The sequence below is a fragment of the Oryctolagus cuniculus genome, chromosome 1 (genome assembly GCF_964237555.1).
Source record: "Oryctolagus cuniculus chromosome 1, mOryCun1.1, whole genome shotgun sequence".
Classification (NCBI taxonomy): Eukaryota; Metazoa; Chordata; class Mammalia; order Lagomorpha; family Leporidae; genus Oryctolagus; species Oryctolagus cuniculus.
The window spans coordinates 238,062,100-238,077,283 of NC_091432.1; the positions used below are offsets into that span (position 1 = coordinate 238,062,100).

Here is a 15,184-nt window from a genome sequence, read left to right on the forward strand (position 1 = left end):
CCTGTGGTCCCTGAGGTCTCAGTATTTTTCTCACCTACAGGAACTGAGATATGCATCAGGATAGTTAAAATCAAGAATTACTGTGAGAAAATACTATTTAAGGACAACAAAATTTATCTAAAAATGAACGAAGTTCTCAACCATCAGCTACTAAAGTGCAAAGCTGGGGCCAGCACCGTGGCTTAATAGGCTAATCCTGTGGCTCAGTAGGCTAATCCTCCGCCTGCGACGCTGGCACACCGGGTTCTAGTCCCAGTCGGGGCACCGGATTCTGTCCCGGTTGCCCCTCTTCCAGCCCAGCTCTCTGCTGTGGCCTGGAAGTGCAGTGGAGGATGGCCCAAGTCCTTGGGCCCTAGACCCGCAAGGGAGACCAGGAGAAGCACCTGGCTCCTGCCATCGGATCAGCGTGGTGTGCCAGCCGAAGCGCGCCGGTGCCAGCCGCAGTGGCCACTGGAGGGTGAACCAACGGCAAAAGGAAGACCTTTCTCTCTGTCTCTCTCTCTCTCACTGTCCACTCTGCCTGTCAAAAAAAAAAATTTAAAAAATAAAGTGCAAAGCTGGGTGTAAGGGGTGCTAGGAGGGCAGGTAATGAGCCTTGGGGGCAGGGGTGGCCAGCAGGTCTCTCTAGGGCACTGTGTCCTCCTCAGCTGCCCAGTATAGCAGGTGCTTCTCTAGGCCTCTGGCAGGTAAGACTGGATGATGTGTTCAGGAAGACTGGCCCCTGCTCCCCTCTGTCCTGCTGGTCCCTACAGAAGCAAAGGGACCGGTCTTGCCATGCTTCGGGGTTCTGAGAGCACCTAGACCAGAGGCCCTGCAGCAGGGAGTCTGCGGCCACAGGTGCAGTACCTGCCGTGGTGCTGCTCCCGTGCTGGCCCTTATGATGTGGCGTCTGCTGCAGATGGCCTGCAGCCTCCAGCTCTGGTTGCCGCTCTGCCATCACCTGTCTCAGTCATGCTGCATCTGTGTGAGGCCGTGTCTTGGTCCTGTGCCCTCCTCTCCCCACAGTGGGCCCACAGTCACCTGTATTACTGGCCGCTGTGATGTGGGTGCTCTGTGCACTGTCCCTAATGTGGAATCCCTGTGTTGTTTTAGGTGGAAACGTGGACCTGGAAAGTCAAGCAGAGGGGAAGAAGGAGGTGGAAACCAGCGATGTGATGAGGAGCGGCCCTCGGCCCATTGTCCCGTACAGTTCCATGTTCTGTTTAAGCCCAACCAACCTGTGAGTGTCTTACCCACAATGTCGTGTGGCCATCCCACACATGTGTTCAACATGACCCGTGTGACCCCAGCTAGCCTTACTGCAGGTGCACCTTCTTCACACGTGATGCCATGTGCTCCCTGGCCAGGATGCGTTCTGAGCACGTGACACCTGTGAGCTCCCTGGCCAGGACGCCTTCCTGTGCACGTGATGCCCATGAGTGGCTGTGATCACTACAGCAGCCGAGGGCACGGAGCTGCATCCTCATGCACACAGCCAGCCTCGGTGCTGAGCCCACTCATTAAGCCCTAGTGCCTTAGTTCCTTGGCCCCCTGCAGTGTCTGTGCACCATGTATGCAGGCTATGGTCCTATGTTGGATCTGTCATGATTCTCCATCAGCACAGGGGCTTGCATTATTTCCACAGTAGTTATGTGGCAAGCAGCAGTCCAAGGGCTGGGAAAGCACAGGAATGAATGGACAGACACAAGCCCCTGTTCTCACCAGTGGTGTGCGAGTGGGAGACAAGTGTCAGGCTGTGACAAGTGCCGGGAGAAGCCCAGGGCCAGGACTGGGTGCTGGAAAGGTCAGGTGGGCCTCGGAGGTGAGAGCTGGGCAGAGACTTGAGTAAGCGGAGGGACAGTGATTGGGCAAAGGGGAGACGCAGCAGCAGAGCCAGCCTGGCCAGAGCAGGATCTGGTAGATAGGCGATCAGAGGGAGATGTCCAGCCAGCACCTTGCTCCTCTCACATTGTTACCTGTTGTTGAGAGATTGCTGTGCTCTGGGAAGGCTTGGGAGTCTTGTGGTACAGGCACAGCTAGGACCCTGGCCCTGTTGGGACTGACGGGGAAGTTGGGTGGGGGAGGCAAACAGGTGGCCTGCTCACAAACGTGGCATGGATGGGGCATTGCAGGGAGGTGCTGGCATTCAGGGAACAGGAGGAGGTCAGGGGGCAAGGGGAGGAGCATCTATGGGTGGAAGGCTCAGCTGTGCAGGCCTGTGGGGTGGCCTGGGGAGGGGCTGAGGACACTCACAGAGCCCTGGAGGTAAGGAGGGTCTGTGGCTGGGGCTTGAATGCCCCGCACTGGACAAGGTGCTGAGTTGTGGAGAAAGTAGATGGGAGAATGCCTTGTAGGTGCTCCAGGAGAGACCACAGTTGTTTGATCAGAGCGGTCATGGATTGGGAGCAAGGGCCTGGAGAAAAATTCCAGAGTCATAGCCTGCAGAACTAAGTGTGGGAGACTTGGGAGGTGACAAGGATGACATCTGGTGTCTGACTGATGGCCTGGCAGAGGCCTTGTGTCCATAGACTGGAGGTACTACTAGGGGTCCAGTCTGCACATCCTACGGGGCCTTGGGCAGCTGGGGCTGTCCCATGGCTGAGTGAACACTGGAGTCTGAGTGGAGATGTGTGGTGGACTGAGGAATTAGAAGGAAAGGAGGGGGTAGTTCCGGAAGATGAGGGGTCCACAGGTGCCTGGTGAGCCTGGAAGAGCAGCTCTGTGGCCATGGGGTCAGGAGCTAAAGGGCAGAGGTCAGAAATGAGGAGGTAAGCACAGAGCCCTTTGGAGGAAGCGACAGAGTAGGTGGGTGGTGGCTGAAGGGGGCAGGAGGTCAAGACAAATGTCCTGGGGACTATGAGGTCAGAGGAGGAACACAGCAGAGCAGGGGTGTCCTGGATGTGCCTGGGGATGCAGGGCAGGCACAGGCAGCTCTGCAAGCATGTCTCCTAGGGCCATCAAGAGACATCATACCCCAGCTCACCCAGCGGCTGCTCCTGCTTGTCTGCCTCCCAGCCCCCCAGCCCAGCTTTGCTGCTGTGGGACAGCATCCGGGAGGCCCCTGTTCATTATTTCTGTGCTTTCTGCTGTGTCTTGGCTGCTGAGTGGGACCTCATGAGCCCAGGGATTTGCGTGTCCTGTCAGTGTTGTGTGCTCTGTGTCCGTGCCGACCAATGCTGACCAAACCAGGGCTGGTTCACAGTGACTGCATGGAAGGTGGGGGTGGTGCTGTGGTTGCACACAGGCTGAGAACGCAGACCGAAGCACGCCCAGAGCAGCCTGCCAGGCGCTAATGCTACCAAAAGGGAACCTGCCGTGGGCCAAGCTCTGCCACGCAGAGTAGCTGAAGGCATGAATGGAGCTGGGCACCAGGGTTTGTTCATAGCAGTGGGCAGGCTGTTCTGCCTGTTAGCTGTGGCTCACTGACCCTGCTGCAGGTTCCAGCAGCCTTCTTGCCCTTGTCCTCTGTGTCCCACTCCCTAAAACCATCTGGCTGTGACCATGGGGACCCATGGGGAAGCTTGGCTCTGGGGCCTAGCAAGTCTTCCTGGGCTGGCCTGGGGAGTTTCCCCACAGGCGGAGGCCTGGCCCATGTCCCCCGGGCCATCTGCACTTTGCCCTCACTTCACAGGCTGCGCCGCTGCTGCCACTACATTGTGACCATGCGATACTTCGAGATGGTCATCCTCGTGGTCATCGCCCTGAGCAGCATCGCCCTGGCTGCCGAGGACCCCGTGAGAACAGACTCTCCCAGGAATAATGTGAGTGGCCATGGGGGCAGGAAGAGCCTGGGATGAGGACGTCCTGGGGAGGAACTAGGGGGTACTCATGGTGGGGTGTGCCAGGGTCCACATGATGGCTGCAGCTGCAGGCAGCCTGTTCCCAGAACAATGCCCACGTGGGTCCCCTCCACCACAGGCTGTCTGCTCAGAGGCCTGGGGGAGGCTGGGAGCCACTGCAACAGCCCTGGCTCGGACGTCCAGCCTGGCCTCTTAAGCACAGCCCTGCTTCTGGTTCCAGGCTCTGAAGTACATGGACTACATCTTCACAGGCGTCTTCACCTTCGAGATGGTGATAAAGGTGAGGCTGTGGCTGAACCTGGTACCGCACTCAGCCTCTCTCAGGACTGGGATGGGTGGTGTGTGGTTGCATGCACACATGTGTGATGACATGAGGACAGCACCATGTGTGCGCATGCCATTGAGGATGCTCCCCACCATTCTTCCTGGGTCCCCCTGCCTGCTCCCGGCTGTGTGAGGCTGGGCTGGGGTTGCTTAGCCCTCCCTTGGGATTGCCTTGTGATGGCCTGGGAGAACATGTGTGTCTACACAGGGCTGGAGGCCTCAGAGAGACAGAGATGGAAGTGAGATTGAGGAAGGATCTAGTCTGTCATTTATTTTTTTTAATATTCATTTATTCATTTGAAAGTCAAAGTTACCCAGAGAAGGAGAGGCAGAGAGAGAGAGAGAGGTCTTCTACTCACTGGTTCACTCCCCAATTGGCCACAATGGCCGGAGCTACGCCAATCCGAAGCCAGGAGCTGGGAGCTTCCTCCAGGTCTCCCACGTGGGTGCAGGGGCCCAAGGACTTGGGCCATCTTCCACTGCTTTCCGAGGCCATTGCAGAGAGCTGGATTGGGAGCGGAGTAGCTGGGACTCGCACTGGCGCCCATATGGGATGCCGGCACTACAGGTGTTTGCTTTACCCGCTACGCTGCAGTGCCGGCCCCAAGTCTGCGGGTTCTTTGGAGGCCTCATTCTTTCTCTAAACATCAATGTCCTGTGCTCCCACATCCCTGCCTGCTGGTTGTGTGCACAGGTGTGAGTCAGTGTGTTTGCATGTACACTTGTGTGTGCATGTCCATGACCTCAGAGCAGCTCACGGTGTGTATGCCTACTTAGGGTAGCTTTCATGTGTGCAGTGCATTAACGTGTTACTCTTGTGATTCCACACACTCGCAAAATCCTGTGGGGCAGGCACTGCCACTTCCATTTTATAGATGAGGAGGCTTAGAGAGGTCACAGAGCTTGCTAAATTTACAGCTTCAGGTGTGGCAGAGCCAAGACGGGGTGGAGATCCATGTGCCTGTGACCAGCTGCTCCTCCTACAGCCCTGGACTAGCCCACAGGGGTTTTAGGCAGCTATGGGCTCCCCAGGGTTGTGTGCCCTGTAGCCCTTCTGCCAAGGGGCCGGTGGAGACAGACTCACTGTCCTATCTGGGCTCCAGGGAAGCTGGGAGCCCAGGCAGGGTCCTAGCCAGGGGCCATGCTGGGGAGCTTGGGTCCACAGCCCTGAGTCCAGGGGCACTGAGGCTGTCAGAGGGGTGCCCAGGGCCTCTCCCTTAGGAGAGCACAGGAAGGTGGACACATGCTGCACCCAGATCACAGACATGCACATCTGTGTATACCATCGGCCACACAGCCTTCCGTGGGCCACATTCTGCCCCCGTGACTCTGGATACCGGTCTTGTCTCTTTTCTGGAATGTTACATACCCAAAAGTGTGTTTCTCCCTTGAAGATGATCGATTTGGGACTGCTGCTACACCCTGGAGCCTATTTCCGGGATCTGTGGAACATTCTGGACTTCATTGTGGTCAGTGGGGCCCTGGTGGCATTTGCTTTCTCGTAAGTAACCACATCTGCTCTGGGTCCAGTGGGCAGCCCCGAGAGTGATAATGGAGGTGGGGATGAGGGAATGAGGGGGACTCTCCATGGGGTGTGTTGGCTTCATAACTCCCCATATGATGCTGCCCCGTCTCCTCGGGTGGGGCTGTGTGGGGTCAAGAGGCCTCAAGGCCCATCTGTCGTCCTATAGCTCGTGGTCTTGGGATTGGGCACTCAGGCCTCTGGCATGTGCAGCATCTGCCCTGTGGGGTTGGGGTACCTCGGAGACCTAGGAGACCCTGGAGACATGGTGCTTTCCGCCCATCAGAGCTGCTGGGTATCTTTGTGCTAAGCTGGGAGGCTCCCTGAGTCCCTGCTGAAGGTGGGGCTGAGGGTAGGCAGATTCAGTGTTGTGTGAGCTAAGGTTCAGAGATAAGGAAGAACCCCCCCACCCCCGGGCGTGGAGGCCAGACCCTGAGGGAAGGGTCTCTTCTCTGATCCCACGGGGAGGGCTGCACCAAGACAGAGGCCTCCTCTCTGTCCTGCCAGCACCACTGACTTTGTTCTCTTTGTCTCCCTGTTGCTGGACTCTCGGTAGGAGCTTCATGGGGTAATGCCTCCCCGCACCCGCCCATCCCACCCCATACTGCCTGACCTCATGACACACCCATGGCCCTCCAGGGCTGTTTCATCCCCAGCCTCGCCCTTGCTCATCCACCTCCACTCATCTGGGCTGCATGCTGACAGAGCCATGTCAGGCCACATGTTCCTGCCATGCCTCTGGGGGCTGGGGCTGGGCAAGGTCCCCTTGGGTGAGGAGTTGCTCAGAAGGCAGGGTGTCCCCAGGACGCCTGCTCCAGGGCCAGGACATCAGCCTGGAGGGCCGTGCTCGATGTGGGTGGGCACTTCCTGCGTGCCGTGGTCCAGAATGCTGGACGTCCCAAGGGACTTGTCCCCAGAACACATCTTTCCTCTTGGCTGTCCACACTGGCTCCTGCCACACCGAGGTTCCCCTGGCTGTCTTATGGGCCCTCTCCCTGTGATAAGGGAAACAGGAGCCTTCAGAGTCAGAAACGGCCTGGCTGGGAGGAGGGAAGGGGTGCCAGCAGCTGGGCAGCCTCAGGGCGGAAGAGGAACAGACCCTGAGCTGGCACAGACCCCAGACCCTGCTGCCTCTGCCCGCCCAGCTAGCTCTGCAATATCCTGCTGCTGCTGATGGGAAAGCTGGCTGGGGAGTGTGTGCCAGGGCTGTGCTGGGACCCAGGAATTAGCCGAGTTTGGCTAATTCAGGGGTGGTTGGCTAGGATTCCAGAATGTGGGCTGGGGAGCCTGTGCCGTCCTTCTCCCATAAAGAGGCCAGGGCTGCTGCTCACACTCCCTGCTCAGCCCAGAGCCTTGCTGGAGCCCAAGGATGGTATAGCAGGCAGGTAGGGGGAGGCCCAGGCCCTATGGGCAGCAGCTCCCCAGGGACCCTGGCTGAAGTGGCCTCTGAGCTGAGTGGGTAGGGCTCCCCTACCCCCACCCTGCTTCTGAAAACCAGGCCTGCAGGACAGGAGGCCTTGCCAGGACGCTGCTGACCTGGGCTGTGCTGGTGGCCTCTGTGAGGGGCTCTGATGCCCCCATCCCAAGTTTTCTCCTGGCCTCCCGTCTGATGGTTCTCCCTTTGTACCTTGTCTGCTGCTTTCCTGGTGGACTTGCGTCCTCTCTGCTCCTGTCTGTGTGTGGCTCTCTCCTCCCCATTCCTCCCTTTCTGCCTGCCCCCAGTGTGTCCGTCTCTGTGCACCTGGGCCTCTGGCACGGCCTCTTGTCTGATGCTGTCTTTCTCAGGCTGCCTCTCAGCCCTCTTCTTCTGCATCTGTCTCTCCTCTCCCAGGGCAGAGCTGCTCAGGCCCTTTTCTCCCTCTACTTAGTGACGAACAGGGAAGCACCTGTCCTACCAAGGGGCCCCGCAGACCTCTGTTCCTGGGCCTCTCTGGCCTCTTGACCCCTAGAAGCTGGTCGGGCGGGGGGTGTTGGGGGCACACTGGGTGCTGCTCAGCGGCTGTTGTTACCTCCCTTCTGGAGGCTCAACCCTCCTGATCTGGCTGTCCTCAGAGGAGGCCCAGCACAGGCTGCCCACGGGGAGAGGTACCGTGGCCTCCCTGCTCCTGGGGCTGGGGCCCGGCTCTGGTGGGCTGCTGGGGTAGATCTGTGGCTTCTCCCTTCTAGAGGATCCAAAGGGAAAGACATCAGCACCATCAAATCCCTGAGAGTCCTGCGTGTGCTGCGGCCACTCAAGACCATCAAGCGGCTGCCCAAGCTCAAGGTTGGAGCCTGAGGGTGTGCTGTGCATGTGGGTGCACACTTGTGAGCGTGCACACACCCCTGCAGCGTAGGGAGGAGGGGCTTCCCAGGGCAGAGGGTGTGCAGAGAAGCTAGAAGAGGCTGAGCGTTGTCCTGAACGCCCATGATCACTGAGCTGGTGCCAGGCACTTCCTATGCCAGAACTTGTGTAACCCTCAGACTTACACAGTAAGTTCTCTTACTAATAGCTTGGAAATCCAAGATGTTAGCAAAGTAGAACCTGTGTGGAGGGGTGGGCCAGGAGGAGACCTGAGAAGGTATCCACTGGCCCTCTGGGTCCAGGGAGCTCAGTGTGTGTGGGCAGTAGCTTCGTTTGCAGCTGCTGGCATCTGGAGTGTGCCAAGCAGCACCCACAGTGTCGCCTCCTCAGCTCTGAAGTGGCACTGGGCATGTTGGGGTGCTGAACATCCAGATGTGGGAGGATCTGAGAGAAACCCAGGGGTGCTGGTGAGAGACAACAGTCACCTTGGGGCCTCACGGCCACAGCATTGCTGCTTTGTCCTCTGTCTGCCCCACCGCTTCCCGCAGATGGGCAGCAGCAAGGTGGGATGCTGGACACCTGTGCACAGGCCTGAGGCTCCCTGGGCTCTCTCCTGGTCCACTCTGTGCTGCTTCCCGCCCTACCCCCTCACGCTCCACCATCCTCCTGCAGGCCGTGTTTGACTGTGTGGTGAACTCACTGAAAAACGTCCTCAACATCCTGATCGTCTACATGCTCTTCATGTTCATCTTTGCCGTCATTGCCGTGCAGCTCTTCAAAGGGAAGTTCTTCTACTGCACGGACGAATCCAAGGAGCTGGAGCGTGACTGCAGGTAAACTGAGGCAGGGTGGTGGCCTCTCCACGATGCAGAGTGCCTGCAGTTTCCCAGAGCCATGTAGGGGTGGTTCCAGGGCTTGGAGGCACCACTGCAGAGCAGCAAGCACCCTGTGTGAGGCCTGCAGGTCCCAGCAGAGGAGAGCGTGCCCCTGGGGCCACCCAGAGGCTCCCAGCACTTGCTGCTCAGCAGGGTCAGGGCCGGCCACATCCCGAGGTTGCCCTCTTCGTGCCCCACACAGGCAGGGAGCTCTCAGTTGCTATGGAGCCATGATTCTCCAACCCTAGAGATGCAGGCTGGGCGGTATGGTCTCTAGGCCACCTGTCCAGGCAAGCCCTCGGTCCTTCCTGGGCCTGGCGCTACCCTCAAAGCAGCAGGAGAGGTGCCTGCGAGGGGAGTAGGGGCAGCAGAGGCAGTGCAGGCAACGTGGGCAATCGCCTCTGGCTGTGCAGCCATCTTGGTGGTGTCCCGGAGCTGATCCTCCCACTGTGTGACAGACCAGCATGGGGCTGTCAGGTGTGGTCATGTCTGCTGTCCATGTGGCTACTGTCCAGTGCATGTGCAGAGTGACTGTCCGGCACGGAGACCTCCCGCTGTTCCACGTGCTCACCTGCTCCGCATGCTGCCTCTCAGCCTCGGGAGGGTCTGAGAGACTTGGTGTGCATCTCGCTTGCACCGGTGTGGTGACTGTGAGACTGAGCCCCTTCTGCTGGCTCCTTCACTCAGTGACTTGGCTTTGTTTTGTTTTGCTTCCTTGGGAAATGCCTGAGTCTTTGCCGGTTCTCCTGGGCGGGTTTCTGTCTCTGGCTGAGAAGCAGGATTCTTTGGGGCCTTTGTCAGCTGATGGATTGCACTCTCTCCCTGTGCCTGGTGCTTTCTACTCTTTCAATGGTGTGCTTTAAATATAAATTCTTGGCTTTAATGTAATCTAACTTATGTTTTTTATTCTTTGTATGTTGTGTAAGAAGTCTATTCAAGGTCAGGGATGTTTTCTTCAGGAGTTTTGTTTTTGCCTTTGGCGTTAAGATCTGCTGTCTCTGTGGGGCTGATGCTTCTGTTGCGTGAGGAGTGGGCAGCGGTGGCAGCTGACCTAGTGCCACTTATTTGCAAAGATCATCCTTTCCCCTTTGTAATGGGACCTTTGCTTTTTTTGTTAAGATTTACTTATTTATTTGAAAGGCAAAGTTACAGAGAGGCAGAGGCAGAGGCGGTGGAGGGGGATGGTCTTCCATCCGCTGGTTCACTCCCCAAATGGCCACAGCGGCTGGAGCAGGACCGATCTGAAGCCAGGAGCCAGGAGCTTCCTCCAGGTCATGAGGGTGCAGGGCCCAAGCACTTGAGCTATCTTCTACTTTTCCAGGCTATAACAGGGAGCTGGATTGGAAGAAGAGCAGCCAGGACTCATACTGGCGCCCATATGGGATGCCAGCACCATGATGGCTTTACCTGCTATACCACAGCGCTGGCCCTGAGCTTTGCTTTTTTAGATGACTATTGAGATGTAATTTGCATACCTGCCTTACATTTTATTCACAGAATCCATTTGCAGTGTACAGTAAAGTGCAGTGCATACAATCATCACTACAGTCGAGCCGAGAGCATTTCATCACCTCAAAAAATAAACAAACCTGTACCTTTTGGCTGTCACCTTGCATGTCCCCACGCCCACCCTAAGTAGCCCCCTGTTCTGGGCATTTTATGCACTTGGAATCTTTCACTGTGTGGCTTCTCCTGGGTAGCACCGTGTCATGGGCCACCATGCACCTGCATGGCTGAACGCCTGCTCTGTGAAGTCACACTCCGTTTATTCACTCGCGTGTTGGTGCATGCTGTTTCCCCTTTGTGGTTACCAGGAGCACTGCTGCTGCAAACATGTGTGCAGGTTTCCATCTCTCCTAGTTGTATACCTGAAAGCTAGAGCAGGCGGTGATGTGGACACTCTGAAGCCCTGCAGACCATGTCCAGAGGGACTGGATCCATTTGTATTCACACCAGCAATGCACAAGGCTTTCTTGTTTTCCCATTTCATGGGAGTGAGAGGGCATCTCCTGTGGCTTTGGTGTGCTGGTTCCCTGATGGCCAATGACTTTGAGCATTTTTTGTGTACTTAATGCTGATTTCTTTGTTTCCTCTGGAGAAACGTCTGTTCATAGCCTATACCCATTTTTAAAAAAAAATATTTTATTTATTTTTTTGAGAGGTAGAGTTATAGACAGTGGGAGAGTGAGACAGAGAGAAAGGTCTTCCTTTCATTGGTTCACCTCCCCAAATGGCCACAATGGCCAGAGCTGCTCTGATCCAAAGCCAGGAGCCAGGAGCTTCTTCCAGGTTTCCCATGTGGGTGCAGGGGCCCAAGCACTTGGGCCATCTTCCACTGCTTTCCCAGGCTATAGCAGAAAGCTGGATTGGAAGAGGAGCAGCTGGGACTAGAACCAGCGCCCATATGGGATGCCGGCGCCACAGGCAGAGGATTAACCTACTGCGCCACAGCGCCGCCCCCCCATACCCATTTTTAAACATTGTTTATTTTAATTGTTTGTAAACTCAAGATCGTGGGTGGGGAACATCCGGCCCACAGGCCATGTGAGTCCCATGAAAATGGTTTGGTCCGATTCCAAGATGGCAGAATAGGGAGGGAGTTTACTGCTCTAGTCTAGGGGAAGATAGTTTTAAAAATGTGGAGAGAGTGCAGTCTCAGGGGAGAGTTAGGGAGAAAACAGCAGAGGAAATCCCAAACAAATTATAGGGACACTGTGGATCTACATGGAGAGTGTGGGCACACACAACTCAGGGCCCCAGTAGCCAAGAGCCTCAGCACCAGCTCTGGAGTGAGGTGAACCAGACTGCAGCAGCCCAAGCCACTGGTGATAAAGCTGCAGGAAGAGCCTGCTGTGAGTCTGGCTTGGAGCCCTGTGGAGGACAGTGTACCTGCAAACCTAGAGGGAAAGCAGAGGGGGGGCACATTTCTCTCTCCCCAGCCACTCAGCACAGTGTTCTGTAACTAGCCAAGAAAGGGGAGGTACCATTTTGGACATACGTGGCAGCTGTGCCAGCTTGTGTCTGCGTGCGCCAAGCAACTAGCTGAGAGGAGTCACCTGGGCAGCGTGGCGAGCTGATGGAGCTGAGAGCTCAGGACTGTGGGAGGCGTGTGTGCTGGGACTGGGAAAACACTGTGGCTGCATGGGAGGCCTCAGGGTGTGGCTGGGTCTTTGGACACTCACTGTGGGCGGCTCCACACACTAGGGGCTCTCTGATCCCTGGTGAGGGTCATTGCTACGGCATCCGTGCTCTCATCAAGGACTGCACGGATCCTTTGTGTGATTCTTGTGGCAGCACAGATGAAAACTACACCCACTGGGGCTGGTGCCCAGGCACTGGTCTCCTTGCAGGAGAGAAGGTGAGCATGAAACTATGCCAACAGAGCTGAACCAACCTCCGCTTTGATAAAAAAAAAAAATTTACCATGCACAACTTAGGTGTCACCTTAGATACTCCCATCACCCTGGAGCACTGAACAGAGCTCCCTGACCACACCCAGTACACTCCTCTGGGTATTCACTGAAAGAGCAGACACTCCAAAATCCACAGAGGCATAGACCAAAGATAAAAGCCGTCAGAGGAAAACAACCAGCCAACCAACCAAAATGTCCACAAATGCCTAAAAATAAATGCAGAAATTCAACAAAAAGAATAAGGAAGACAACATGTTGTTCCCCCCCTCCAAGGAACACAACAATACTTCAATATTAGAATGTGAAGATGAAGAGATAGAAGAAATGCCAGAAACAGAATTTTAAAAATTGATTGTAGATTACCTAGAAGTAATCAGAAGTAAATCCACAAATTAAAGAAATCCATACTTCACACAAATGAAACTTTTTCCTGTGAAATTGAGATATTAAAGAGAAATCAAAATGAAATATTAGAAATGAAGAATTCAATAAATCAAATAAAAATGTGGTAGAAAGCCTCTTAACAACAGACTCGGAGAGGCAGAAGAAAGATATCCAAGTTAGAAGACAAATCTCTGGAAATTTTACAGTCAGACCAGAAAAAAGAAGAAATTAGAAAACCACAGTGTTGGAAATCTATGGGATACTATCAAATGACCCAACATACAGGTCTTAGGAGTTCCTGAAGGCATGGAAAGAGAGAATAGATTAGAAGGCCTTTTTAGTGAAATAATTACAGACAACTTCCCTAATTTGGAGAAAGAAAGGAATGTTCAAGTACAGGGAGCACAGAGACCTCCTAATAGACACAATCAGAAAATATCCTCACCATGACACATTGTAGTCAAACTCTCACAGTAAAACATAAAGAAAAGATTCTAAAATGTGCATGAGAGAAACACCAGGTTACTTTCAGAGGATCTCCAATTACTCACAACTGACTTCTCATCAGAAACCCTACAGGCTAGGAGAGAATGACGAGATATATACTCCAAGTCTTAAGAGAAAAAAACTGTCAACCCAGAATTGAGTTTGTCACCACCCCTCCAGCACTACAAAAGATGCTTAAGTATGTGCTGTACATAGAAGCACAGAAGCATGATCATCACTATGAAAGAAAGTGAAGACAGGAAATATCCTGGTAAAGGTATAAAGGAAATCCAAAGTAAACAACAGGAATATTTTTGGAAAGTGACAGGGCCAAATTGTTATTTACCAATAGTCACCTTGAATGTAAATTTCCTGAACTCTCCAATTAAAAGATACAGGCTGGCTGAATAGATTAAAAACAACAAGACCCATATATTTGCTGCCTGCAAGAAACACACCTCACCAACAAAGATATACACAGACTAAAAGTAAAAGGATGGAAAAAGATATTCCATGCTAACAGGAACCAAAAAAGAGCTGGAGTTGCTGTCCTGTCACCAGAGAGAAGTTTGGGGTTCTTGTCTTTGTGCAAGAAAGAACTCAGGCGTGAGAGAGCAAAGTGGCAAGGTTTTACTGGGAACAGGGCATCTGTCAGAACAGAAGGGACACAGAGAGAGTTCCCAGTCACTGAGACTGGGTAAAGCAAGGTTACATGGGTAAATGGAGAGAACACCCCTAGCAGGCCAGGCAGGTGGCGCAACAGAGAGCTGAGCAAACAGTCTGTATTTAGACTGGGCTTTTAAGGGAAAAGGGGTCCAGGTTTCTCTTTCCCCTCCTCCCTCCCCTCCCTCCAAGACAAAGGGTTTGCTAAGTGTAAATTAGGAAATTCCTCCCCAGGTTTGCTGGCTCTGGGCAGAAGGGCTTCTCCCTCGGGTGCTTGCCTTGGAAGTAGGATGTGATGGTTTTAGCGCTCTATGTTATCAGGCAAGGTAACCCATCTGGTGCTGGGGAAAGAGCTGGCCCATGGGGGAAGGGCTGGGACACCTGGAAGGTTATCAGGGTCTGGGCAGGAATTTTTTTTTTTATTTTAATTTTTATTTGACAGGTAGAGTTATAGACAGTGAGAGAGAGAGAGAGACAGAGAGAAAGGTCTTCCTTCTGTTGGTTCACTCCCCAAATGGTCACAACTGCCGGCTCTGTGCCGATCCAAAGCCAGGAGCCAGGAGCTTCCTCCTGGTCCCCCGGGTGGGCACAGGGGCCCAAGCACTTGGGCCATCCTCCACTGCCCTCCTGGGCCACAGCAGAGAGCTGGACTGGAAGAGGAGCAACCGGGACTCGAACCAGTGCCCACATGGGATGCCAGCACCACAGGTGGAGGATTAACCAGGTGAGCCACAGTGCTGGCCCCAGCACTATTTTGAAGTGCAGCTGCTGGGCTCCTGCAGATGCTGGTTTCCTCAGACCCCTCTCACACGAAGACTGATTTCTGTCTTCCTACCTAACAATCCTAATATCAGACAAAATATACTTTAACACAAAAACTGTTGAAAGAGCCAAAGCAAGGCACTATGTAATGACTTAGCGATCAATTTGACAGGAAGATGTGACTATAATAAACACATAAGCATCCAATTACAGGGTACCTGGCTATTTAAAAGAAATGTTGATGGATCTAAAGGGAGACATAGACTCCCATACAGTAGTAATAAGGGACTTCAATACACCATTTTCAGCAATGGACAGATCAACCACATAGAAAATCAGCAAGGAAACAACGGTTAGTTGACACTATAGACCTGAAGGGTATCTACAGAAGTTTCATCCTACAGTTTCAGAATACACATTCTTCTCAGCAGCGCATGGAACTTTCTCTAGGCTTGACCACGGGCCAGGCCATAAGACAAGTCAGCAAATTCAAAAAAATCAAAATCATACCATGCATCTTCTCCGACCACAATGGAATGAAGCTGGACATCAGTAACTCAAGAATCTTTAGAACATATGCAAATGCATGGAGATTGAACAACATACCCCTGAAGGAACAGTGGGTAATAGAAGAAATCTAAAAAAAAAATCAAAAATTTTCTGGAAACGAATGAAGACAACCGTGCAACATGTCA

General features: G+C 54.0%; 1 protein-coding gene across 12 annotated transcripts in view; it reads left to right on the top strand.

Annotated features, from left to right (window-relative positions):
• Positions 1-15,184, top strand: part of CACNA1B (calcium voltage-gated channel subunit alpha1 B) — a 207,497-nt gene that overhangs the window by 117,113 nt on the left and 75,200 nt on the right. For all 12 annotated transcript variants that reach the window (XM_070068094.1, XM_070068043.1, XM_070068298.1 and 9 more), the window contains 6 exon segments: positions 1,093-1,219; positions 3,611-3,740; positions 4,000-4,059; positions 5,498-5,604; positions 7,792-7,888; positions 8,579-8,739. In XM_070068094.1, coding sequence (XP_069924195.1) covers positions 1,093-1,219; positions 3,611-3,740; positions 4,000-4,059; positions 5,498-5,604; positions 7,792-7,888; positions 8,579-8,739 — 682 coding nt within the window.